At 38.0% G+C, this 26,602-nt stretch overlaps 1 protein-coding gene across 3 annotated transcripts in view; it reads left to right on the top strand.

Moving 5' to 3' along the window:
* Window positions 1-6,911: 6,911 nt before the first annotated feature.
* The window catches only part of GLS (glutaminase), an 81,866-nt gene continuing 62,175 nt past the window's right edge, over window positions 6,912-26,602 (top strand). For all 3 annotated transcript variants that reach the window (XM_047720617.1, XM_047720618.1, XM_047720619.1), the window contains exons 1-3: window positions 6,912-7,554; window positions 22,386-22,482; window positions 22,844-22,965. In XM_047720617.1, coding sequence (XP_047576573.1) covers window positions 7,151-7,554; window positions 22,386-22,482; window positions 22,844-22,965 — 623 coding nt within the window. In that variant the 5' untranslated portion in view covers window positions 6,912-7,150. The remainder of the gene's footprint in view (window positions 7,555-22,385; window positions 22,483-22,843; window positions 22,966-26,602) is intronic.

The following is a 26,602-nucleotide window of genomic DNA, read 5'->3' on the forward strand; positions in this document are numbered from 1 at the left end:
GAGCATCATGGAGATGTAAGATGGAGACCTTGAAGGGTCAGTGGGATTTGGATGGGGAGAGGGAAAGGGGCTTAGGGCATACAAGATGGTAAGAATGGTGTAAGCAGACTCCAAGGAGAAAAGTCAGCTAGGTGAAGGAAAATTGAAAATTTTGGCAAGAGTGGAGGATAGCAAGTTGAAGTTCAAACACTAACAAATAAGGCACAAGTATAGAAGTCTAGCAGAAAAACAAAGCTGGTTGACTTAATATGGCTCAATATTTTTTTGTTGGGAGAGAAGAGAAGCAAATCGAGGGTTACAGAAATGATTCGGAGTCCAAACTGGGGCAAGCTTCTTAATGCTTGTTGTGCCTCCCGCTCTATCCTTTAAATTATGCAAGGCTATCCTATGTGGCCCTCAAACAATATGCAAATAAGTTAAATGTAGATATATAATCTAGCAGTGTTAAAAAAAGAGAGAGAAGCGGGACGTGATAAATTGTAACTCAAGGTAAGAAAGAGACGGAAATAATCTCCTACAGTGTGATTTTGAATCAATCAGGATGTCTTAATGGAAACCAGGGTTCGAGATGATTTAAGGAAATGTATCACATATAACAGGGCAGGCATCAGAACTGGCTTCTCATGAATGACAGTAGCTCATGAATGTCATAGATATTCTAGACTCTTCCTCTGTTGACCTTGGTATGTTGGGTTTTTCTTATGCTACTTCCTCTCTTTGGAAGCAAGAGAGCTGCAGCAGTTTCATGGGGAATGACATGCTCATGGCTGGTTAGGACTAATCATCTGGAGTAGAATATGTGCTGGGGAATAAAGCTTAAACAGAGTTACATCGCTATCATCATCTGATTGCTTGGGACAGGGCTGGAAACATGCCCACGGGCCAAGTTATTCTTGCAGATGTTTTGTTTGACTAGTATACTGTTAAAAAAATTGAATGAGTTGCTTACTTTTATAAATCAGAAGACTTTATTCTGTAAAGCAGCACCTCTGCTCTTGTTATCTGTTACTCCCTTTTACAAATCTTACCTGAAGGCAAACTGGTGGCTTAAAGTTTTCTAGACTTATCCAGAATTTTCCTATCTCTTTGCTTTTGTTCCTGCTATTCCCTTCTCCAGAACGCTGTTCCCTGCATGGCCAAGTGGAAATGTCACCCACCCCTCAGGGCCATGTCATCTGTTACACCCCCCAATCCCCCACCCCACCCCCACCCCCGTCATGAAGGTTGATCTAAGTCCACAAACCAGATAGCATCTTTTCCTTCACAGAATCCTTCACACTCTACATATTGCTCTTGTGTCTGGAGTTATGGTTGTTCTATTTGCCTTAGATCATGCACTCATTTGTTTCTGAGAACTTTCCAGGTACCACCAGGTGCTGGGGCCTGGTGTACAAATCAACAAGAGCAATCCTGATCTTAAAGGGAGTAAGGAGTTATGGAGGCCTTCTGGGCAGAGGAAACAGCAAGTTCAAAGATCCAGAGGTCAGGCAGAACCCAGGCCAGGTGAGAAACTGCAGAGAGTTCAGCATAAGGAAGAAATCAGCTGCAGCGCCTGGTGCTCAGTCAGTTAAGTGTTTGCCTGTGGCTTGGTTCATGATCCCAGGATTCTGGGGTTGAGCCCTGCGAAGGGCTCTCTGCTCAGCGGGGATCCTGTTTTTCCCTCTGCCTACTGCTCCCCCTGCTTGTGCCCTCTCTCTCTTTCTCTGTTAAATGAATAAAGTCTTTAAAAAAATAATCAGAAGATTTTGTTTACTTTAAAAAATCATATTTCTGCATAACTTAAAGAATACAAAGGTCTAGCTAACAGTGCCTGCATTCCACTTAGCTAAAGCTAGCTAGAGTACATTACTTACTTCCCCTCTAGACAGACCATTCCAATTCTAATTTACTAGAGCCTCATCCTTCCCTAATGCATTATAACCTAGTCTGTTTTACTCAAGTTATCTACTGAGTTTTGCACTGGGGAAATTATTCCCAAAGATTTTTAAGAGCTTTGTGGTGTCTCATTTAGGTATTTGTCCAAAGGCTCAAAAGAATAGAAAGCAAGGAGAGTGAGTCTTTGCCAACTCCACTGTATTAGTTGAGTGACTTTATTAGCTTATAACTTTCATAGCCATAAAATTTAGCAATTGACACCTGTCCCCAGTAGGAATGTTACAAAGATTAATACCTTAACTTCAAAGAAAGGATGGATATATCTTTATCCATATTTTATTAATAAAAGAATTCCTTCCATATTTATGTTTGAGATAGCCAAGAACCAAATAATTTTTGATAAGGTTTTCAGTTAAACATTAGTCACTTGTAACTTTCATAAAGCCTAATATGGTTTCAAGGATATTGTCTGTTGGTTGCACTCTTTAAGTATGTTTACAGAGTAGCTATATTACTTACTAGTTGTATCAGCCATCATTGATTAGGCAAAATTTGATAAAGTTTAAAAGGAATCATTAAAAAGTGAAAATTGGATTATAATATTATATTATGTATATGTATAGATACATATACAGATGTATAATATTGTTAGAGAAAAGAAACAGCTTTCAACATTATAATAAAGCTTCTTTTCTTTAATTATCTTTTAGAGTTCTCAAATATTTTTTATAATCCATATTCTCATGGTGGCCAACTCTTCTTAATTCAAGTTGGATGATACATCAGTTAACCTAAGTTATTCAATGGTAATAATCCCTAAATGGGAACTACTTACAGGAAGTTTTCTTTCTCTTCATGTTATTTGTCAATCACAGTCATCTTCAACTTCATTTCATCCTTCTGGGACTCTGGTGAAGGGGCATCCACTCTTTGGGACATGCCATTCTTGTCATATAAAGAAAAGAGAGACATTAGAACTAAGTGATTACTATTAAAATTCCTGGTCAATGTGGCACTCATCACTTTCTTTCATATTTCATTGAATAAAAATTAAGGCAAAATGCCAAGCCTGCCATTCAAGAAGGTGAAGAGGTAAAGTCTTCCTACTGGAAGGGACATAAAATATTTGGGAATAGTAATTTGATTTACCATAGAGGTTATTTTCATTCTCAAGAAGGTATCCTTTTGATTGACTTTTGGAATATTTATAAAATCGTCCCCCTTTTATTTAGGTTTTTGCTTATTATACAAGCAAGACTTTTTTATCTTTGTGAGGTGGAGATGGGGTTTAGTCCAACTTAGTATTTCTTATTATACTACAAAAAATAAGAGTTAAAATTACTTTGAAAAATCAATAAATATCTAGGGAACACATGCATATAATTGTGATCTAAGTATAACCAATATTAACTTTATAAACCGAACTAATTGAAATCTTCACTGTATACCTCCAAATGAAGGAAAATAACTCATTACCACCCGATTCCTGTTCCAGCCGTCAGGAGACCCACCAAAAAATTTCATGTTGTTAGTATTTTGTATGAGACTTCAAGTAGTTTCTTCAAACCTGATGGAAATCTTTCTATTTTTGTGTGATGTCACAAGGAAGAGATGTTTGATTTACATAGGTAGCAAATAATAGATTTTTAGACTTAATTATATATGAAACATACATTTTCTTTTTAATCTAGCACTTCTTCCTGTAGTACTTTTTATTTTTTTAATTTATTTTTATTTATTTATTTTTAAAGATTTTATTTATTTATTTGTCAGAGAGAGCGAGCACAGGCAGACAGAATGGCAGGCAGAGGCAGAGGGAGAAGCAGGTTCCCTGACGAGCAAGGAGCCCGATGCGGAACTCGATCCCAGGACGCTGGGATCATGACCTGAGCCGATGGCAGCTGCTTAACCAACTGAGCCACCCAGGCGTCCCCCTGTAGTACTTTTTAAAAGTTATTTGTAAATAGTTGGTACCTTGGGCACTGAGCCCAGCTTTGCTTAATCTTACTGTCTTTAGAGCAGTCTATTTCTATTTTAAGATACTTTGGTAATTATTGGTTTGTTTTCTAAAAATGGAGTAAATGATCTCATTTTGTGGAGCTAACTTCTTCTTAAATGATATTTTATGACTAGATGGTTTAAAACAACTTTATCCAGCTTTTGATTAGACAACAGATGTTATCTAATCAAAACAGATTAGACAACATCTAATGTTTCAACATTAGATGTGAAAACAGATGTGACAACGAAATCACACTGCACAAACAAAATTTATTCACTCATGGAATATTTATAGCTAGCATTTATAAAATGCTACTGGTATTGTTCCAAGTGGTTTATATATATTGATTCATTTAGTCCTCACAACCTTGTGAGATAAGGTGTTAATATTATCACCATTTTATAGATGAAGGATCTAATACCTACTTTAATACAGACCTAAGTTCAGCTTTGGAATAATAAGTCATGTTTGACAGGGTTTATCAGCAAGACTAGGAAGTTGGCCAATTAATGCAGGAAATAGAACAGAAGAAAGGGAAGTAGTAGCAGAAGCTGTTTAGAGGTTCCCTGAATCTTACTCTATTCTCTTAATAGAAGAATTTCAAACAAACAAACAAAAAACATAGTCAATTCTCTTAAGCTGTTAGGCAAATTATTTTCTACTTAGCTTTAGGTCAACAAATAATCTTTTAATTCTTGTGAAAGGCAAAATCTGGAACTTATACATAGCTTACATTATGATCTTGAAACATTAGCTTTTTTTTAATCTTCAAAGGGTACACAGGAACTCAGGAATTGTTCTTCTAGTTAGAACAGAGACAAAGTGCATAAATTCCAACTTTTCCTTTGGATGGTTCATTACCTTCTCAATAGCTATGGGACCAACAGTCTACTGTGGGATGGCTGCACTTACCTAGTAGCAAAGAGAAGTCTATGAGTAGGTCTGACAATCCAGCCCCCTGTTAATCTGGAGATCCATTTTCTCTTTTGTAGATATGTTGGTGGACTATCGTATGTGTATAAAATGTTTTTACAGGGATAGATTTTGTTTTATATGTTGATGTAATTTATTAGGCAAATAATTAATCTAATGGAAATAGTAATTAACTCCAATTCATGGTTACCCAGCTGTCTTTGATTAAAAAACATTATAAGATAAAGGAATCAAATGAGAGTATGAATGAGTCACATTTTAATTTTATTTATTGTAGTTTTAATTTGCTGTCTATAACTTTCTCATGGTTTTCACAAAGCGTTTAATTTCATCAGACTCTTGAGTTCTTCTAAATGTTAGGAGTAACATGTGTCCATTTTTATCAGCTCATCCCTGAAAGTAGAAACTCTAGACAGCAATCCATTATTAGGTCAGTTTTCCACATTTGTTAAGTATACTATAAAGTATTTAAACGTTTAAACATTAGAATTTTCATAGGAAAATTAGAGAAACTGAGAGAAAAACCAGGAGGAAAATAAGAATTGGATTTGTCAATAGCTTGGATGTGGGAGACAGTCAAAACTGATAATCAGTCATACGTAAGAGGTCATACAATATTCAGGTTTATGCCATTGGTAAGTCAGACTGGAAAGGTTAGGCAGGGCTGGTATTTGCTACCTTTCCTCCCAAAGTTGACGTTCCTTTTCCTGAATGTATTATTATTATTTTGACTCTTCAAATTTTAGTGACGGGTAACCTTAAGCAGTAATAAAAGCCCTATATATAATTTGCCAGTGTTTTAACTTTTTTTTAAGGTACTTAAGTGATTGACACATGATAGCTTTTTCTAGGTTCTTCCGGTTAAAGAGCAGCCAGAAAAAATTTAAATATGGCAAGACTCCGACATGTCAGAGGTCACATAACCTTTAGGTACAGCAGATTTTCTATTAATCTAGTGCTACATTTTAAGATTAATTAGATGACAACCTGGTGATCCGTTAATGATGTCCCGGACAAACACCACCCTTCCTGTGTCTTAAAGATCACCCCATTGACCTTCGTGGGTCTACGCATTGCCAGGGCATAGGTGGGCTCAGAGGAAAACCCGGAGTTTACCCCATCCTTGGCTCTTTCCCCACAGGTCCAAAAGGATAAACGGGGGGAGGGATACGAAGCCGAAGCGATTAAGGGACCCGTATTCGGAGGCTCCTATTTTAAAATGATGCAGCCGCTTTTAAAATAGAAGAGTATCCACAATTTTGCTTTCCAGCAAACTAATGTCGGGGAATCCCTGCTGTCCAGAAACATTTGGGGGATACCAGCGAACATTTTAAAAAATAATTGTTTCAAAGGAAAGCAGTCGTGCTCTGGAATTCCTCCCCCTCCCCGCCCTCGCCCGGGCGCCAGCCCTCCCAGCGGCGAAGTCGCATAGCTGAAAGGCTTTTGCTCATTTTTTCCAAAACACTTCGCATCTGGGTAGTGGCCAACCATGGAAAGTTTCAAGTAAATGTAACATTTGGGAGGGAGACGATGTTCGTCTGGGGCTGCCTTCCCTGGACCGCGGCCACCGGAGGTGTCGCCTCACGCCCTCTCCGGACCGCCGGGCCAACGCAAGCCTGGACCAGCCCAGCTCCGGCGGCCCAGACGCCCCCTGCGGCCCACCAGGCCGGCTGCCGGCCCCTCGGCTTGCCCGTCGGTCTCCACCGCGGGTTCGAAGCCCCCGGTCCGGGAGCCAATCCGCCTCGTAAACGCCGAGACCCCTGGGTCCCCGGGTCCTCAGGTCCCCACGAGCGCAGCCTCGCGGCGGGAAAGCGCGAGGAAGGGACCGAGCTGGAGCCCCGGCGGGCTCCCACGCCTCGCACGTCAGTCCGGTTACCCTCCCCAGCCACCTCCTCCGCCCGAGCCCCAGCCCCCGCCCCCGCCCCCGCCCCGGCCCCGGCCCCCGCCCCGACTCAGCGCGCACCCGGCGCCGAGAGAAATTTGACTGCTCCAGTCACCAATCAGGAGAGAGGTCGAGGGGACGAGCCAATCGCAGCGGGGAGAGGGGGAAGGACGCCAGTGTCCTCCCGCCCCCACGAGGGTGAGCGCGGAATGTCCCCGGCCCTCCCCTGCGCCTCAGTCTCAGTGCGGAGCTCTCGGCCGTGTGAGGAGGAGCAGCAGCCCGCAGCCGCGGAGGAGCCGCAGAAGCTGCGAGAGCCGGAACCGAAACCACACCCACGTCGCCGCTCCTGTCCTCTGTCGCCCTCTCGGCGTCCCACCCGAGGCCGCGTTCCGGAGGACAGCGGCCGCTCACTCCCCGAGCATCCTCCCCGCCGAGCGGGTGCTGACAGAGCCGGCGGCATGATGCGCCTGCGGGGCTCGGCGGTGCTGCGCGACCTGCTCCTGCGGCCTCCCGCCGCCTCCTGCGCGCCTCTGAGGCGGGCGCAGCCCCTCGCCACACAGTGCCGGCGTCCCCGAGGCGGGGGACAGGGGACCGCCGGCCCAGCGGCCGCCGCGCGTCTCCACCCGTGGTGGGGCGGGGGCGGGCGGCCGGCGGGGCCCCTCGCGCGGGGACTGTCTAGCTCCCCCTCGGAGATCCTGCAGGAGCTGGGCAAGGGGGGCCCGCAGCCGCCGCCGCAGCAGCAGCAGCAGCCCGGGGCGGCGCCGCCCGCGGCCCCGTCGGCTCCCGGCCCCAAGGACGGCCCCGGGGAGACGGACGCGTTCGGCAACAGTGAGGGCAAGGAGCTGGTGGCCTCGGGCGAAAAGTGAGTGTCTCCGCCGGGCGGAGGCGGCCTCCCCCTGCAGCGGGCCCGGGAGGGGCCTGCGGTGGGGCGGGATGGGAGCGGAGGTTCGAGAAAGAAAGAGATGCCGGCGGCCTGCGCAGGCTGCGCCATGTGATTAGGTCCGGCCCCGCCCGCGCCTTCCCTGCCGTCGCCCCTCCGCTAGGCCCCCACTTCCCTTCCCCGCCCCCGGCGCGGGCCGCCCGGGAGGAGCCGCGCGGGGGCCGCGGTGGGGGGGACGGTCTGGTCCCCTCCCCGCCCCCCCCGTCCTCCCCGCCCGGGAACCGCGGCCGCCTGTGCGCACCGCGTGCGCCGCGCGCCGGCCCCCGGCTGCAGCACCTGGCGCCGGCCCAGCTCTCGTGGGTGATGCCGCACGAACCGCTCCGCCGGGTGACATTCGGGAGTCGGTGTGGAGCCCGCCCGGTGCCTTCCCGGCTCCTGACTCGTCGCTCCCCGGCTCGGGTTTCTCCCCTGAGCCGCCCCCGTTCGCTCGCTGCCACGGTCTCCTTAGGAGCTTCGCGTGGCAGAACGTTCGTAACCTTTCTGGAGTGGCGCCTCCCGGCGCGCTGCGCAGCCATCTGGGGCGCCGGAAATCGTGTTTTCGCAGCGAGATTAGGAGGAGAGTCATGTGGCCGAGATGGGGCGCGCCGGAGGAGACTACCTGTTTGTCCTGGGACCAGCCTTGGCCTGTCCGATGCCTCTCATGAGTGGGTGAATTTTAAAAAATAAAAACCAGAATAGCCAAGATGAAGCGTGACTTGGTAAACACTGGAAAATCCGGGCCTTGTAGCCTTCGTGGCTTAGCGATAGAAGGTTGTCATCTGTGCCGCACAGCAGTTCCGACCCAAAACGCAGTGGGTTTTCCTACACAATATGGGAAGCAGTTTCTTGGATAGTTTGTGTGACATAAATGGACCCAAACTTTGTTTTCCATGTGAGTGAAAATATATCTGTAGGCTTTCTTTATACTTCACTGTTTTGGGGACGCTGTCCTGACACTAGGCGACCTCTTTTGCCTCCCTGTGACTTAACGTTCCACGTTGTCTCCAGCCTCAGATCACCTTAAGTCAAACTGAAAGTGCCGTTTGATTTTTGTATTTTCAGTCTCAGGCCGGCCTAATGTTTCCTGTAATTGAAGTTGGCACCTTCCTAAAACATTCCAAGCTAAAGTTTTCCCAGACTGAAAAATGTCACTTAAAAAAACAAAACAAAAAAACACACATTTCGTGATGGGGAAAATTTGTTGTATTCTGTGATAATGATTTTGTGTGGCAAAGTAGCCGTAGGACCATAGGCAGGTCATTTAACATCTTAGATGATTTAAATCCCTTCGGGGTCCAGAAAGCTAGACTTCTGTTAAATTTTGACCTCTCATGTTTTTTAGGGAATAGAATGTGTGCTTAATCTCATGTGGAACTCTCTTGTACCTTATCATCTGGTTTACGAGATGAGACTTGGAACTCGTTTAAATACCTGAGCCTGGAGTCACGGAATTGCAAAATGCAATTGCCAGCATTTAAAAGTTGTTCTTAAGGCTGTAGAATGGGAGCAGCTTTCTATTGAAAATGTCTTCCAGTCTGTGTCTCCTCAGTGGCTTTAGTGTCCCTCTTTTTTTCCCTTTTTGTCAGTTAGGAAATTGAGCTCCTTTTGTGATTCACATGTTTCCCAGAAGTTTCTAGCTTCATTGTCTTCTGAATAAGAGATGATCTCTTAGCAATAACTTTCAAACACTTTGGCTAATACTTACTGACAATGATGCATAAAAATTGTCGTGTACTATATCCTAACCACCAAAGAAAACCGATCTAGAGAGGGAATCCTTTAAGAATATTTGCTCAGATGCCCCGGGAGTTTGAATAACCAATAAGGTAATCTTGTTTACCTTAGTATAAAGGAGTTTATTTTTCTGCCACCAAAGTTTGGAGTAATAGCTAGACTGGCTCAGGAACAATCTAAGTATATGATAATCCTGAGAGCTTTCAGTCAAGGATTTAAAGAGTGAACCCCAGCTGCCTCCAATCCACATATGAAGTTGAAGAGCACTGGTCTCAAGATTGCCAAAAATTTTTTAAATCTTATGAAAGATTCGATTTCCTGAATGCTGTGGTTTCCAAATGTAGCTTTCCTCCTTCGACTCCTTCGATTTTGCCTTTGTGTGATAAACATTTCTCTCATTCTGGAGGTAAGCCTCCCGTTCATCCTGTTATCCTTTCTAATGCTCAGCTTCCAAAGCACAGTTCATCCCTCAGTCAGCCAGCCATCTGGAATGCCAGCACTCAGGACTCTGCCAGGTTTTATGGGGGATTATTAAAAGAAAGAGCCATGTGAAAATTAAATGAGTTGACGTTTTGTAAAAGGCTTAGGACAATATTTGATATGTGTTAAATACTACATAAATCTTTATTAAATAAGAAATTGCTTCATTTATTGTAAAACATGACAAGGACATTGACCTTTGAATTTTAGGCTCACATATGAGAAATTTCTTTTGTTTTTTTTTTAATTTCCAGAAAAAATTTCTCTTGAGAAATTATTGTACTAACATAAAACTACTTGATTTGCACTGTTTATCTTTTTAGCTTGTATACTCAGTAAGCTCAGAGTGAATTGAGTAACCATACAACTTTCATTAATTAACACGGCTGAGCTATTTCTTGTTCCTACTTTACTTGGTCTTACTATATTTTATTAACTTTACCGTATTATTTTCTGGAAAGAGGTGGGATATAAGCACATTAACCTACTTACATTTTTTTTCTGTAGTCCGATTCTTTGAACCAGTGTCATCCTAGGCTACGCCATCTCCTTCAACCAGCTTCAGTCTGGTTTAGATTCCTGATGCAACTTAAGATTTTACTTCTATCTTACGTATCTTAGAGAAAATGTAATGATCTGAGCTCAGTTTTGACTGGAGTACACCTAATTTTTGTTGCTATCATTTCATCATTTTGAAAACCACTTGGCTTGGCTATCTTCATTTTTTAAATTGTTCTCTTTGCTTTCCTGGCTCTTTTTTGGATTTGCTCACTGAGTAAACCCTGAGGCTAAAGCTTTTGCTTCTTTTCCACTTGTCTGTCTTCTCAACATGTGCCTTCTCTCAGCTTTGACTCTCTTGGTAATATTTCTTCTCTTATCCAAACTCTTTTCTTACATTTATCTCCACATGTTTGATGACCCACATTTAAATTCTGTGCCCCCATATTCATTCTTCTGTCCCATTTCAATCTATTTTGCATACTGTTCTGAGATTAATTATAGAGTTTTGATTTCAAACTACCACTCTTCTTCCAGAATACCAATAGACTGGAGTGAGCATTATATCAAAATCGCAAACCATGCTGTAGCATTCAGTAGTCTTGATCAACCTTAATGCCAAATGCTTGCCCATCATGGACATTTTATCATACTGTTCCCCATTAAGCATCCATGCTTCATTTCTGTAAAGCTCAGAAGTAAGATAATCCTATCTTAGTAAAGAGTAAAGAGTGACAAAGGGCTAGCAGGGTGGGAATGAGGGACATTTTTGTGACCTTCCGTTTGGACATTTTATTGTTTAATTAGAAAGGAAAAAGATATAACAAAAGGACTAGGCTGGGAAAATATCAGCACATGTATGTTCTTTAGTAAGCAGGTAATTCATTCAGGGTACAATACTGACGATACAGGAAACAGTATTCCATCAAAACGATGAGATCATTTTTACCCTATCGGATGGGCAGATGTTAAGTTAAATCAAGTGATGCAGATGGTGAGGGGAGTAGGAACTCTTACATTGCTAGTGGAAGTATAAATTAGTTCAGCTATTTTGGAGGGTGGTTTGGTAGTATCTGTCAAAAACTGCATACCCATGATGCAGTTAGTAATTGAATGTTTGCTTATCTGCATGAAGTCATGGCCTTTAAAAATGTATCTTAAGGGACGCCTGGGTGGCTCAGTTGGTTAAGCAGCTGCCTTCGGTTCAGGTCATGATCCCAGCGTCCTGGGATCGAGTCCCACATTGGGCTTCTTGCTCATCAGGGAGCCTGCTTCTCCCTCTGCCTCTGCCTGCCATTCTGTCTGCCTGTGCTTGCTCTCTCTCCCTCTCTCTCTCTGACAAATAAATAAATAAAATCTTTAAAAAAAATGTATCTTAAATATGCAGAGTTAAAAATATATTAAGGGTCACTTGGGTGACTTGGTTGTCTGTCTTCGGCTCAGGTCATGATCTTGGGATCCTGGGATCAAGGCTCCCACGGCCTCTCTTACCCACAGCACCCTAGCTTCAGATTGTGTGACTTATTTTGGTAGTTAATATTGATTAAATGGAAAGTGAGGGTCAAAGAATCATTGAATCATATGCTATAAGAATTAAATCTCAGAGTAAGAGTAAATGCCTAGGCATTTCAGCAAACATTGAATTGGGTCTATACACGGTACTGATAATGAAGTTGAGACAGTATTTGGCAGATACAGATCGTTTCAAAGTGAAAAAACCTCTCTGAAATAGGTGACTAAAATTCTGTCATCCTTTAATAATGTGTTTGCTTTTCATTTGTAAAAGTGAACATATGTATAATTCATTAAAATTGAGATTGAAATATATTTAATTGGGAGCTTTCAGTGAACCCCTCTGATTTTATTTGTGGTTTCCTCTATTAAAAATTTTTTAAAAATTACAGTTATCAGTGAGTTTTAGTTTACTTTTAATGGCCAGTTGTAACATACATCATAACATTATTTGCTGTCTAATGTTTATATTAAACTACATACATCTCTTTAGTCATGAATGTATCTGTGGTGATCTGTAATTAACAAACTACATGCTGCTTATTAATTTTTAGATGAAGTTCACTGAAAGCATGAATTAGATCTTGAACTTTAGTGTCTTTGAGTTTTAGCTTCTTTTCAGGCTTTACTGTTTACAAAGAAGTCTGCCTACTCAAAATCAACTAACTCAGGAAATGACTACCAAATTGAATTCAGGTTTTTTTTGAAGCAGTAGGTAGGGAAAAGTAACGGGTGGGAGGGGCACTATTTTAATCTGAAAAAGCTAAATGTCATTTTGAAGAGAACTTTGTTGAATACATTTGTGGGTTTGAGTTTCAAAAAGTTATTTGAAATAAGTAAAAATATATTACTTCCTTGTGATTATGAAGTGAAGAAAAATTATAGCTATAGAAACTGAAAGTCTGATTGTAGGTTTTGCATTCTTTGAGGAGCTCAGTCTTTAAATCCTGTATAAATCAAGGAGTTGCCTGTTGGCCTTTTCACCTTTTAAGTCATTTGCTAGTAAGAGGAATGCTTAAGAAAGCTGAGTGAACAGATATATTTGTAAAAATAGTTATTAATTGTTGATATCTCTAAGTGAGTTAAATAGCTTTTAGGTAGACACTAAGATTTTATACTTAGATCTGCTCAGGTATAAAACTGCTTTGGTTATGAGACAGGGTGCATGCAACTAATTATTGTACTTGGTAATTTTTCTGGCCACCTACAATGTGGTATGAGTATGTTAATGTGTTGTCTTGGTTTCCTTTGGGAAGTATTCTCTGGTTGGTATGTAACATTGCTTACTGAGTTCTAAAGAAATATTTGTAGTGAAAGCAATAATTTAACATGGAACTATGGATATTACATAATGGACAGTAAGTTGATAACTTTCAGGATTTGCATATATATTTTTGCCTCCTAATTTCTATTACAGACTTCTAAAGATTTTTTAAGATTTATTTATTTTAGAGGGGAGGGGCAGAAGGAGGGGAAGATAGAGTCTCAAGCAGATTCTGCGCGGAATGCAGATTCTAACGTGGCTCCTCATGGGGCTCCATCTAATGACCCTGACATCAGGACCTGAGCAGAAACTAAGAGCTGAAACACTTAAAAGTGTGCACACAGGTGCCCCTAAAAAAGATTTTATTTATTTGAGAGAGAGAGAGAGAGAGAGCACGCACATAAGCTGGGGTGGAGCAGAGGGAGAGGGAGAAGCAGGCACCCCGCTGAGCAGAGAGCCTGATGCTGGGCTTGATCCCAGGACCCTGGGATCATGACCTGAGCCAAAGGCAGATACTTAAGCAACTGAGCCACCCATGTGCCCCTAAAAAAGATTTTTAAATTGTTACTTTCATGAGGGTATTCTGAGCGACATGGGCACTTAAGATTCTTGGTGGGAGTTCTTAGGAATGCAGACTTTTAAGAACTGTTTTTAAACTGTATGAAACTTTAAATATATTCATACATTTTTAGGCACCTAGGCTGAGTTGTAGAAAGATTTATTCACTAATACTTCTGGCACAGTATTATGCATACTAGAGAAGAATGGAGAAAAACTTAGGTTTAACATTAGTGGAATGATTAAGTAAATGATGCTACATTCATATGAAAGTTTCTTACTCAGTCATTTAAGATGTATACACATATTTTTGGGGGTATAAGACAATGGTAAGCCTGAAGTTAGAATACAAAATTTACTGTGCAGTATGCTCTTTAAGTGATCCTTAAGCTTAAAAAAAAAAAAAAAAAAAAAAAGCTTAGAAAACTTGTATCTGAGGAAAATAAACTGAAATGATATCAGCAGTTGTAGTTTGTGAAAATGGACATTGTTTTTCCTGCCTCTCTAGAGTTACTAAGATTTCTCATTATGAGTACAGTTGATCCTTGAATAATGTAGAGGTTAGGGGTGCCAGCCTCCCCTCACAGTCAAAAATCTCCTGACTTCCCCAAAAATGTAACTACTAACAGCCTACTGTTGACTGGAAGCCTTACTAGTAACATGAACAGTCAATTAATGCATATTTTATTATGTTTTATGTATTATGTGCTATATTCTTGTAATAAAGTAAGCAAGAGAAAAGAATGTTGTTTAAATCAGAAGGAAAAGAAAATGCATTTGCAGTAAAAATGCATTTGGAAAAATCTACATATAAGTGGACCCCCGTAGTTCAAACCCATGTTGTTCAAAGGTCAACTGCATATATAACTTCTATAACTAGAAGAACCACATCTGTTAAATTTTAAAGTTGTAAATCTCTACTTTGCTTAGTCTGCTAACCTAATATCCTGTTTCTGGTACATATTACAGGAAGTACCTACATTACATTAAAAAGTTAAAAAAGATTGTGAGTCTTTGTACAGCTCTCATCAGAATTATCCACTTGTGTTCACTATTTGCAAACATCAAGCTTTTTTTATTCCTAAACTATTCTCGGTATAGGTCTCCTTAGAAAATGTTGCATATTTTTTTGCTACAGTAAAAGTTATAACGAATAAAGTTTAATATTTCTTGTTCCAACTTAGAGTTTACCATAAGGGAGCATTGCTATAGTGATCCTCTCAGGCATGTGTTGGCAAACTTTTTCTCAGAAGGGCCAAGTAGTATGTACTTTTGGCTTTGCATGCTATCTGGTCTATGTTAATACTATTCAAACAAATAGCAGTTATTAGCAAAGCTGTCATGGACAACAGGTAAATGAATAGGCATGTCTGTCTTGCAATAAAACTTTTGTACAAAAACGGGGGCTGCTATAGCTTGCTGTCGGCGGCCCCAACATTAAACTGTATTTAGTTGTGTAACGTATATTCTCATAGTCTGACTAGTTGTACTTTGAAAGATTTGTTCCTGTGTGGATTTTTGTATCCTCAGTTGCTATATCTTGTTTCTGTTCTTCATGTCTCCATTTTGCCTATTTTCTCTTACTCTCACCTTCCATGCCTAATTTGCTTTCACTTAAAAAAAATTTTCCAGTAAAATACACATAACGCAAAAATCTTTTATCTTAACCATTTTTAAGTTTACAGTTCAGTGACATAAGTGCTCTCTCTTTTTAAAAAGCATTCAAATAATTAGACTTATTATATAAAATGTGTGAATATAGATCCTGTGTGTGTGTGTATGTATCTTCTGAGTAAAGTTTATAGTCTTTAGTGTAGGAATTTAGGAGGACATCTATTTTAGCAGCTCAAAAACTGAGAATTAGAATTGGAAGTGACTTTGAAAACATTTAATTCCACCTTATTGTACATATTTTCTAAGTTGGCCACATAAAATGGCCTAACTAAATGACTAAAGTTCCTGCAATATTAGGACTTACTTTGTTTTTTTCATCTGCTAGTAGATTAATAAAATACTGTACTGAATTGATTACTTTTTTAGGTACAGGATTGGAAGAGACCTTAAAAACCCATATCCTGGGGCACCTGGATGTCTCAGTCATTTAAGCATCTGCCTTTGGCTAACTGGGGTCATAATCCCAGGGTTCTGGGATCCCTGTTAAGTGGGGAGCCTTTTTCTCCCTCTCCTTGTCCCTCCTTCCCCCCCAAATGAATAAATAAAAAATAAAATCTTAAAAAAAAAAAAGAAAACAAACCATCTCCCCAGCTGATGTTTTTTCCTCTTCTTTTATACTCTCTGAAAATTGTTACTTATCTCTGCCTGAATACTTCCTTGACTGAAGTTAATTAATTCCCTTAGAATATTGCACCTTCCATTTCAGAGCTGGTTTTTTTTTTTTTTTTTGTATCTCTGAAGTCTGCCTTACATTAACTTCTATTTACATGTTTTAATTATTTCAAAGACATCGTTTCTAGAATGGTATTAAAGTGCTTACAATAACAATTCACATAATATGTGTATTTTTACAACTGGAGTGATTTATTAAAGGATACTTGACTGAGGAAATAGGTGGTTGGAAGGAATAACAGAGTGGAATATCAGGGACTTGACCTGCCCAGGTCCTTGTCCTCCTCTCAGAGACCAGCAGACTGCCACCCGGGTTAGACTTTTAAAGTTGTACATGTGGACAAATTGCCATCAACTGTATGGAGAGCCTGGCCACTTCTCACGTAAAGATTTATGGCTTTGGTGCTTCTCACTCTGGCATTCTCTCGGTAATTTTCAATAAAGTCCAATCAGAACAGCAGCCCTAATTTAATACAGTCTGATCCTCGCTTTGTATAGGATACAGTTTTAACAAGGTTGAACAACAGTTTAGTTATCTAACATACGTAATTCCCGTTAACATTTTGGTTAGAAATTCTTCAGTGTGTAAGGAGTCTTTTATTTTTCATTATTCTGAGTGAGCTCCAGGTGTTCCTTCTAAAATGGAGGGCTAATAACTGAACGTAGTTGGTGTGGTATACCGGGAAGTATCCAGGACTAGAAACCAAAGACCAGCTTTCCACGACTAATTCTGGTCCAGCCACTTAAGAACTGTGTGACATTAGACATGGTGCTGGGCTCTGACATCAGAGTCCTTATCTGTAAACCTTACTTTAGCACATAGGGTTTTAAGATAGTAGGAGATCGTTTCTTAACAGTAAAGCCTTAAAATATGTAAGATTTTGTTTTTAAATTCCACCAATAATTAGCCTTGTGGCAAAATGATTTGGAGAATAAGCAGAATTTGTCACTTGTCAGACTGTCAGACTGTCAGACTTATGATATGTGGTCAGCCCCTCATCAGTTCAACTTTTAACCCCATAGTTTTATTTAGTAAATTAATTTTTATTGAAGTATAATTGACATACCATATTGTATGGGTTCCATGTGTACAACATAGGGATTCCACATATTCATGAATTGGGAATTGATCACAGTAAGTCTAGTTACCATCTGTCACCATACAAAGTGGATACAATATTATTGATAGTGTTCCCCCATGCTGTAAGTTACATCCTCATAGCTTATTTATTTTATAACTGAAAGTTTGTACCTCTTGATCCCTTTCACCCATTTTGGCCCCCACTTCCAACCCCTCTCCCCTCTGGGAACCACTACTGTTCTCCATGTCTGTGAGTCTCAACTGGTTTAATCTAATTTGCTGGTGTTGATGGACAACTATTACTATCAATCAGATTACTTGAAATTCAGAATGATAGACTGATTAAAAACAACTCCAATTTCTTTTTAAAGATCATTGTTTTAAGATGATGACATAAGTAAAAATACCAAAGCATTCTTTTGTGTTCTCTTAGTGGATCTTTTTTTTTTTCTTTTTTTAAAGATTTTATTTGTTTGACAGAGAGTGTCAGACAGCAAGAGAGGGACTGACTATAAGCAGGGGGAGTGAGTGAGGGAGAAGGAGACCTCCTGCTGAGTAGGGAGCACGATGTGGGGTGATGTGGGTCTTTATCCCAGGACCCTGGGATCATGACCCCAGCTGAAGGCAGATGCCTAACTACTGAGCCACGCAGGTGCCCTGGACTTTTATTTATTTTTTTAAATCTAGCTGGGGGGAAAAGTTTCTAATTATCTGATAGGTTTACCATACTAAACAATGCATTTGAGGTACATGGAGCTAACCTCCACACACACACACCAAAAAAAAAAAAAGAAGGTAATACACCAGTCTTGAAGGTTTATAGTTTAGAGAAGTCAGATAACATGAAATGTTATTTAACAAAATAGGATAATATAGTTGATTTCAGTTTTTTTTCTTCTCATTTTGCTGTCCTTAGTTAAAGGCTTGCTTTCATTTTCCTCCTTTCATTTGATACTAGTTTTTTAATTAATAAAATTTTGAACTGATGACGGAGAGTTTACAGGATTGTTCCTAATTACAAATTATATTTACTTGATTTTCCCCACCCATCAAGGCAAAATTGAATGCTTACTTTGTACTTGCCAATACTTTTCTTATACACTTCTGTCCTAGTACTTGCCCCATTGCTGTAGTCTTCTCTGTCCTATAGAGCATCTTTACTTTATTCATCTTTATATCCCCAATGCTTAGCATACAATAGGCTGTATTAGAGAAGTGCAAAACTTAGTGATGCAGCCCAGTGCATGCTAAAAAGAGTATAGAATATCTGGTTGGGGAAAGCCCTCTCAAATGATTGAAATGATCATTGATGCCTTACAGGATTAGGAAAAGGAAGGTTATAAACAGAAGGCTTATAGATAAAAAAAATTAAAGGCACAGTAGCAGGATTTATTTGCAGGTTGGTGAGTCTAATTAATTAAAATGATAAGTTTAGGAATAGATAGTACAAAGCCAAATATGGAGAACTGAATACCAGACTGAGGAGCTTAAATTGTCCTTTGGTATTGGGTAACTGATTTGATTGATCAATAAACAAAGATAGTACCTCTTTTCATGTTGCAGAAATTTGCCCTGAATTTAAACTCCATATTACATTTTGGGGAGGTAGTCTCATTTATTGTTTATATAGATCTCTCTCAACCCTGAAAATTAAGTATTTTCACAGCTCATAAGGAGAAATGGGCACTTTCATATATCTTAGGCTTTCACTGGTGTTCCTTGTAAACACCTAGTGAATGTTTACCTTCATTGCTTTGGTGGTTCTGTTTTCTTCGCTGGAAATCACTTTCTGTTGCCATGTTTTCAACTCCTACCATCTTTCAAGTCCAGCTGAAATTCTGTGTCTTCTAAAAATGCTTTACGTTATTAGCCCACAGTGAAGTAATTTTTCAGAGTGGATCCCTTAGTCTTATTATAATTCCTCATTATGTGAGTCTTCTATTTTCAATTTAGACTGTAAGCAACAACTAACATATGCTGTACATGTCATAGATGCCAGTTAAATACATGGTATTTTTCTTTTTCATCTTCTTAAGTAATGATTTTTAATGTTCTAGGCAAGTATTTTGTAAGGGTATAAAGTAGAGGAAGGAATGGGTAGATAGATGAAGGCACAAAATGAGAGTGAAAGGATCTTAAGGGCAGAAATTAGGAAGTAAGCGGAAATAAAAGGGAAAGAATAAAAAAGTATGAAACAGTATTTTTCTTTGGATTTCCTGATCTTCTATGTATATCTTATTTTAGTTGCTGAGTGTCATAACCATTTTATATTTTTGCATAGGAAATCTGGACGGCTCACTCAGGTTCATCACTAGTGGCGAATGTGGTGATTTGAAAGTCTCCTATAATCTATTTTTTTTTTTATTTGACAGACAGATCACGAGTAGGCAGAGAGGCAGGCAGAGAGAGAGAGAGAGAGAGGGAAGCAGGCTCCCTGCTGAGCAGAGAGCCCGATGCGGGACTCCATCCCAGGACCCTGAGATCATGACCTGAGCTGAAGGCAGCGGCTTAACCCACTGAGCCACCCAGGCGCCCTCCTATAATCTATTTTTTTGTCATTAAAACTTGAGTATGCCTGAAGGATTTTCTAGTTACTATATGCTTAAAACTATAGTTTATAGCTTTTGAATTTTTTTTAAGATTTTATTTATTTATTTGATAGAGACACAGCGAGAGAGGGAATAGAGCAGGGGAGCAGCAGGCTTCCCGCCAAGCAGGGAGCCCAATGTGGGGCTCCATCCCAGGACCCCGGGATCATGACCTGAGCCAAAGGCAGACGCTTAATGACTGAGCCACTCAGGCGCCCCTTAGCTTTTGAATTTTAATAGCAAAACACATTACTGTGAAATGTTGCCACAAAGTCGTATTAATTAAATTTGGAGAGAGAAAAGGGGGTAACATCAAGAAAGATCTTTGGAGTAATTTCTTCCTCTTTTGAAGTTTGGGGGAGAATCTTGTCATTTATTTGTTTACCAGAGAGTTGATGCTAACTCATTCTCAAATCAGAGTGTGAACTTTTAAATGCTGAGATAGGTATCAATTTTGACCTATTTATTTTGTAAGCACATTTTTTAGAGATGACTTAAATCTCTTTTTTATGGATAAAAATTAGTCTCATCCAAAAGCAAGTAAATATTTACCTTTTTTTGCTAGCTGTGACAATAATATGGTCATTTAAATTTTTTTGTGCTCTGTACCATAAGCTAAAGAAGTGTATATTTTATGTCATTTGCTTAGCTTTTAGGCAAAGCAAATACCATTTACTGGTGTAAATATATAGAAAGCTTATTCTGCAGTTTTTTAAAGTGACAAACTATCACTATCTGAAGTTTATTTGACAAACCATTTTCTGTACAAAATTGATCTGTTATTTTCCACTGCTGTTTTGATGGCTAGCTCAATTTTTCTTTAAATAATTAAGTCATCAGTATTGTTGAATGCTGTTAATGGTTTTGGATCAGGGTAAGTCCTAGAAAAATTCTACTTTGTGAAATTAATAACTAGCTAGTAAGTTTGAGAGACAGTATACTGTAGTAATGAATAATTTGGGCTCTGGATTTGGAGATATGGGTTCTAAATCCATTTTTGCTACTCTGCAGTCTTGGGAAGCTTCTTGACCTATCTGAACTCCTGTTTCATTACATACATAGAAGTTTATAATTCCAGGATATGCCATTAAATTATGGTAATACTCTTTATTTTTTAAAACTTTGGCATGAAATTGATACATTTTAAGGTTGATTTTAAAACCTAAAAGTTGGTGTAACAGCTTTGAAAGCCAGTTTAAATGATATTAATATCAACATTAATGTTTCTTTTAGGAGAAATTTGATATGTGTTTGTATAACTGTTCATGTTCTGTGAACCAAGTTTATATTCTGTTGTCTTTTAGGATGGAAATATATGGGCCACGAATAATAGGGAGGTAATTATATTAGGAAATATTAAGTACGTATGGTCTTACTGAAGTATGGAACTATTAAATAATCTTTGGGTAATTCAGGAAATATTTAGATACCTAGAAAAGCTCTTTTTAACAGTATAGAAGCAATTGTGACAGTCTATTTTACAAAAGTATTGTATACAGTTTTCCTGTGAAACTTGCCATTAACCCACTGAGTTGTTGAGTTGTTCTCAATTAAGTCCTAAAATTATTAAAATGAGTATTATTCCATCCTTTCCTTTTGTTTAATTTTCTCTATTGCTTTCTTGAAATATAAAGTCTTTTCCGGAATATTTTATACAGCGTGCCATACGTGTTTGTATTTCTCTCTCACATTTTAACAGATGGGGAGGAGATCTGTTTTATCTTAGATCTATAATCCTTGCATCACTGTAATAAAGTCATTGATGTTCAGAATATGGAAATGGGTTAATTATAGTTTCAGAGCTAAAAAAAAGATTATAATTTCATTATCGTTTACTTGAAAGCTTTTTAGTGGATAGGAAAAAATTCCTTTCTTGTTTAAATGTTTGGTTAACTACAGCATCTTATACTAGTTTATTAGTTAATTAAGATTTTAATGTATTTTTTATAGTAAAAAAATTATATTCTAACAGTCTCCTTTGTGATTTGTGGCATTTGGTCTGTATACATAAGCTTAGATCACTTTAGAAATATTAACTACAATTACCATCTATTGAGTATTTACTTTCTGCCAGTCATCATTCTAAATGCATTGAATGTTTCCAGTCAATTGATCCTCACAATAAACAACCCTGTGAGGTAGGCACTATTATCTCATCTCACATGAGGAAATTGAACCATGGAAAGGTTCTTTAATTTATCCAAGGTGACCCAACTAGTAAGTATATAGCTAGGATTCAGAGCTAGTATATTAGTCTTTATTGTCCAGTATGTAATTGCTCTCTCCCCCAGGTTTTATAATCAGGTTAACATTTTAATAATATGTAAATATAGTCATCATATTTTTAAAAAAACAGAGCAAAGTATTGACTCTTACCCGAACATTTGCTGAGCTCTATAATTAGAGTTGGTGTTGTATTAGGCTGTACTGGAAGGTATCACCATAACAGATGACTCGGTATTAGTAGCACTAGAAATGGTAATCAAGATTTTAAAACCTGGGATTTAAAAAAATCTATATTCGTTAATAAGTTTCTACTTTTTCAGTAATAACTGGTTTGAGTTTGGTGAATTAGCATTTATCATGACAGTAGTCTTGATGAGTAGATCAGCTTAGCTGTAGTGTGATTCAGTGATTATTTAATAATGGATATACCTAAAATCCATTAGAACGTTTGCACAAGGATTAATTTTGTTTTCTTTTTTCCCTTTAGTAAAATAAAACAGGGTCTGTTACCTAGCTTGGAAGATTTGCTGTTCTATACAATTGCAGAAGGACAAGAGAAAATACCTGTTCATAAATTTATTACAGTAAGTTTTTATATTCTTCTGTGTTACACTTTTTAAAAATCAGTAATATTGAATCAATAATGCAGTAATATCAAAATGTAGTCTTAAAGCTCATCTGACATGTAGATCCTGACTGACACTGTTTCTCTTATTATGTTTTCAAATTTTCATCATGCTCATTTCAAGGTAATCAGTGAAAGAAAATGAAAGAAACAATGAGAAACTTGTCCAGGAAGTGGGTAATAGTGACACTAAAATGCCCATATACTTATTCAGGTCCTGGGTAGAAATTTTTATATACAGGAATAAAAACTTGTAGTTGGAATAAGCATATACATTATTTGCACTATGTATTTACAAACTCTTATTTTTTTAAAAACAGGCACTCAAATCTACAGGATTGCGAACGTCTGATCCCAGGTTGAAAGAGTGTATGGATATGTTAAGATTAACTCTTCAAACAACATCAGATGGTGTCATGCTAGACAAAGATCTTTTTAAAAAGTAAAAAATTCTGCCAAACCTTTAATGGTGATTTGCTATGCTATATGGTGATTTTTCTTTTAAAACAAAACTGCATCTTTGAATGCCAGTGCTTCTTGTGTAACTGGAAAAAAGGGGGGATTTATAAACATCAATTGTTTGACAAAGGTGGTGCACATAAGGTTCTATGATGCACAGGGGTGTAAGAGTAGACTTTCTTTGAAACTACTCTAAGGAAATGTAGGCGTAGATGTTTCCAATTTACAGTATATGGAGATTGCATTCAGTTTGAATAGAGCACACTCTGGCTTGTCACAAACTGATCTCCAGTTCTTCTGCATGTCTTACGGGCTTTTTGAATATGGTCTCTGTTTCTTTCCTACAAGGTGATTTAGTTGACGTCATAAAATGAGAAGGCTTCAGACAGCATGTGTTCCTTAGATTTACGTATCTCCATTGTCTGCTTCTCTTTTCTCTTCAGACCTATTGATACATGGGCTTTTGAGTGCTTTTATTTCCCTGAAAATATTTAAAAACTAAAAATGCTTTAGAGATTAATACCTTGATTTGGTTGAATGAACATGCTTATTTTGATTTTCCTATATTTGCCTATTTGTTTAGTATTTATCTTCATTAATGTCTTCCTACTTATCTGATTTCTTAATGGTTTAAAAGATAGCACGTTTATAATGGATCCCAAAGAAGTAAATGGCATTTTAAACTAATAAGAGTTAGGTAAAAACCAGTATAAAACTGTAAACACTACTGTAACACATTGGCTTTTTCTAGACGATAGGGTAAGTTGAGATAGATGCAAAGAATTCTAGCATCTACCTTGAAAGCTTATTTTTATGTATGTATGTATTTTTGTTTAGTTTTATTTTCTTTTGGGGACTTGATGATTTGTCCTAGATGTCTCCTGGAAATATCCTAGGTATTAAGTCATTTTAAGGTATGTGTTTAACTGAAGTCCTTCAGAGTTTCCTGGCATGCTGTGAAGCACTGCTGACAGTTTTGGATTCTTGTCTTTTTACCACAAAGGTTCTTGATTCTGTTAACTCAGCTGACCTTATAAAGTATAAATTTTAGGTTCGTGTTAGAATTAGTGGTAAGATTTTTGAATCTTTGAAATATGTTTCTTTGTGAAGGGGAGGAAATAATTTGTTAGCTGTGCCTTTGCAATAAGGATTAGTTTTAGTGTTCATGAACTCTCCGAGCAAAGTACTCTTGATTATGGCGCCTTCTAAAGAGTTATTTTAGTGTACCTGAGAGTGAAATTGTCAAGAGGTGGTAGGTAGATCTGTTGATAATAGGTATGAGGAATTGCTTTGGAATTTTAAATGAAAGCAGTATTTTATACATTTTTAGTCTGTTTAAAATTTTTTGTGCTTTATAAACATGTTGCTATGTTTAAATATGAAATTAAAAGTAAACTAAGTATACTGATTATGAAGCCAAGAAACATAATCATATTATTTTCTGCCTATAATTATATAAAAGAATAGCAGTTACCATATTTTAAATACTAATCCAATTTCTTAAAAAAAAATTGATGATTGTAATACAGTCAGTTCCTAACTTGACAAATGCTTAGTGTTTTATATAAGCAGGCAATGGAAAAGTCTCCACGTATAGGCGTAACAATTTCTCTTTTCATCTCTCGAATGAAGTAATTCAAACCTCTGACTATAACCTTTTGAGGTCACCTAGAAAGGTGATTGCTCCAGAGAGGTTCTTTCTTTCTTTTCTTTTTTCTTTTTCAAAATAAGAAGTTTTCTAGTTTAATGTTGCTTAAATAAACTAACTCCTCTCCATGCTGATGGGAAGGAGATATTACAGTGAATTCATTTTCTCAGGGAAATAATTTATAAAGGTGGATAGGTTTGGTTGAAGTCAGTGTGTTGATAATTTTACCAGAAAATGTTGTTGGTTAATATTATTTAGCCTTTGAGGGTAATCTGAGCAACCGTGATTACATAGGATTTTTTTTTAAGGGAAAGTGAATTCTAAGCATACTATTTGGAATATAATCTGTTTGAAAGTTGGAGACTGCCTGTACCCATCTAGATAATTAATTGTTTTTAATGCCAATAATCCTTTAAACTGATAGAAGTAGATAATTGTGTTGAAAATGAATGCCTTATTTATTTATGCATTTTTAACTATACAGATATTAGAACTATTTTTATGTGTGATCATGATTTTTTGGTCTTTTTGGTTTTAGAGGAAAATGAATGGTAGTCTTTGTATCTGTATATTGATTTTTTTAAACAACTTCATCTCCATTATGTTATTTTACTGATGAGAATTAGGAGATACTTTCTAAAACATGTGCATTATAGTTGTTAATCATAAACATTTAAGAAGAAAGATTATTATTCCCAGTTAACAGATGAGCAAGCCAAAGCATGAGAAAGCTGTGACTTGCTGAAAAGTCTGAGCACTTCCTTCTCAGAATTCATTTTTATGTAGAACTTCTAATTTTCTAGTTCCATTCATGACATGTATATTCAAGTAGCTCCCAACGAAAACCTTTAGTACATGTAATTTTCATCAGTTTGCAGTAAACACTTTCTTATGTGGTAAGATTGTTTGTGTTTTGCACAGTAATTCACCAGTGAAGTCAGTTCCACAGCTTTACTAGCACCTTCTGATAGAGGGAAAAACAATAACAAACCAGTTTCACTGACTATAGAGTTTTGTTAATTATAAAGCTTCCTTTTAAAAGTGCTGATTAATTTTAAATAGTTAAATAGTTAGTAGTAGGTTAATAATTTAAGTTTGCTTAGTAGTCCTTATATTTTTCCATGTATAACTTCTTGAAAAATTGGGATTTAAGTTTGATACAGATACAGTGCTTTAACATCAGGAATTGTCTTAACTTTTTCCTACTGAGAAATGTGTTCTTTAGTATATATTTCTTACAACTCTCATATGTGCAAATTAAATTGCTATTTAAAACATTAAATATTAAATCATTGGCATACTTAATTTTTAGATTAACTTTGAAACTATGAGAAAACAATTCATTGAATTATTGATATTGAAGTAAATATCTGTTATCTCTGGGATGTCAATTATTTCTATGTCTATTTATTAATAACAGAAATTAGGACTATAATTTTTTCATGTTGTGACTGGGGTACATCTTTGTCATTGGAAATAACCTATATTATTTTAAATCAGTATTTTAATTTTATACTGACCAAGTGAGTATAATCTCTGAATTTTTTATTAATAGTCAAAAGTGAAATCGGACTTTTAATTTTAATTTGATGTTTCATTTGGAACTATTACAATTAAAATACTGAGATATAAAAACTAAAAAAGAAATACTGAGTGTCTAGTTCTTCGTTTCTGTATTTATAGTTAATGCAGGTTATTTACTTGCAGGTAGTTCTCTTATCTTTAAAGTAAGGAAATCCTCTTTCTCAAAATGTTGATGTTCTCATGGTTGAACAGATGAAGAGTAGTTGAAGCTTACTTTTTATGAAGAATGCCAATTTGGATGTTTTTTTTTTTTCCCTCCCAAAGAAGCTAATATAGTATCACATCATTTACCTGTGAGGAATCAAGTTACATAACTTCCGGTAGCTTGTGGCTTAACTTTCTCTTACCACATTACTGAGACTCTTAAGAAGATGAGCTTAGAAGGTGG

This window comes from Lutra lutra, chromosome 3 (genome assembly GCF_902655055.1).
Source record: "Lutra lutra chromosome 3, mLutLut1.2, whole genome shotgun sequence".
Classification (NCBI taxonomy): Eukaryota; Metazoa; Chordata; class Mammalia; order Carnivora; family Mustelidae; genus Lutra; species Lutra lutra.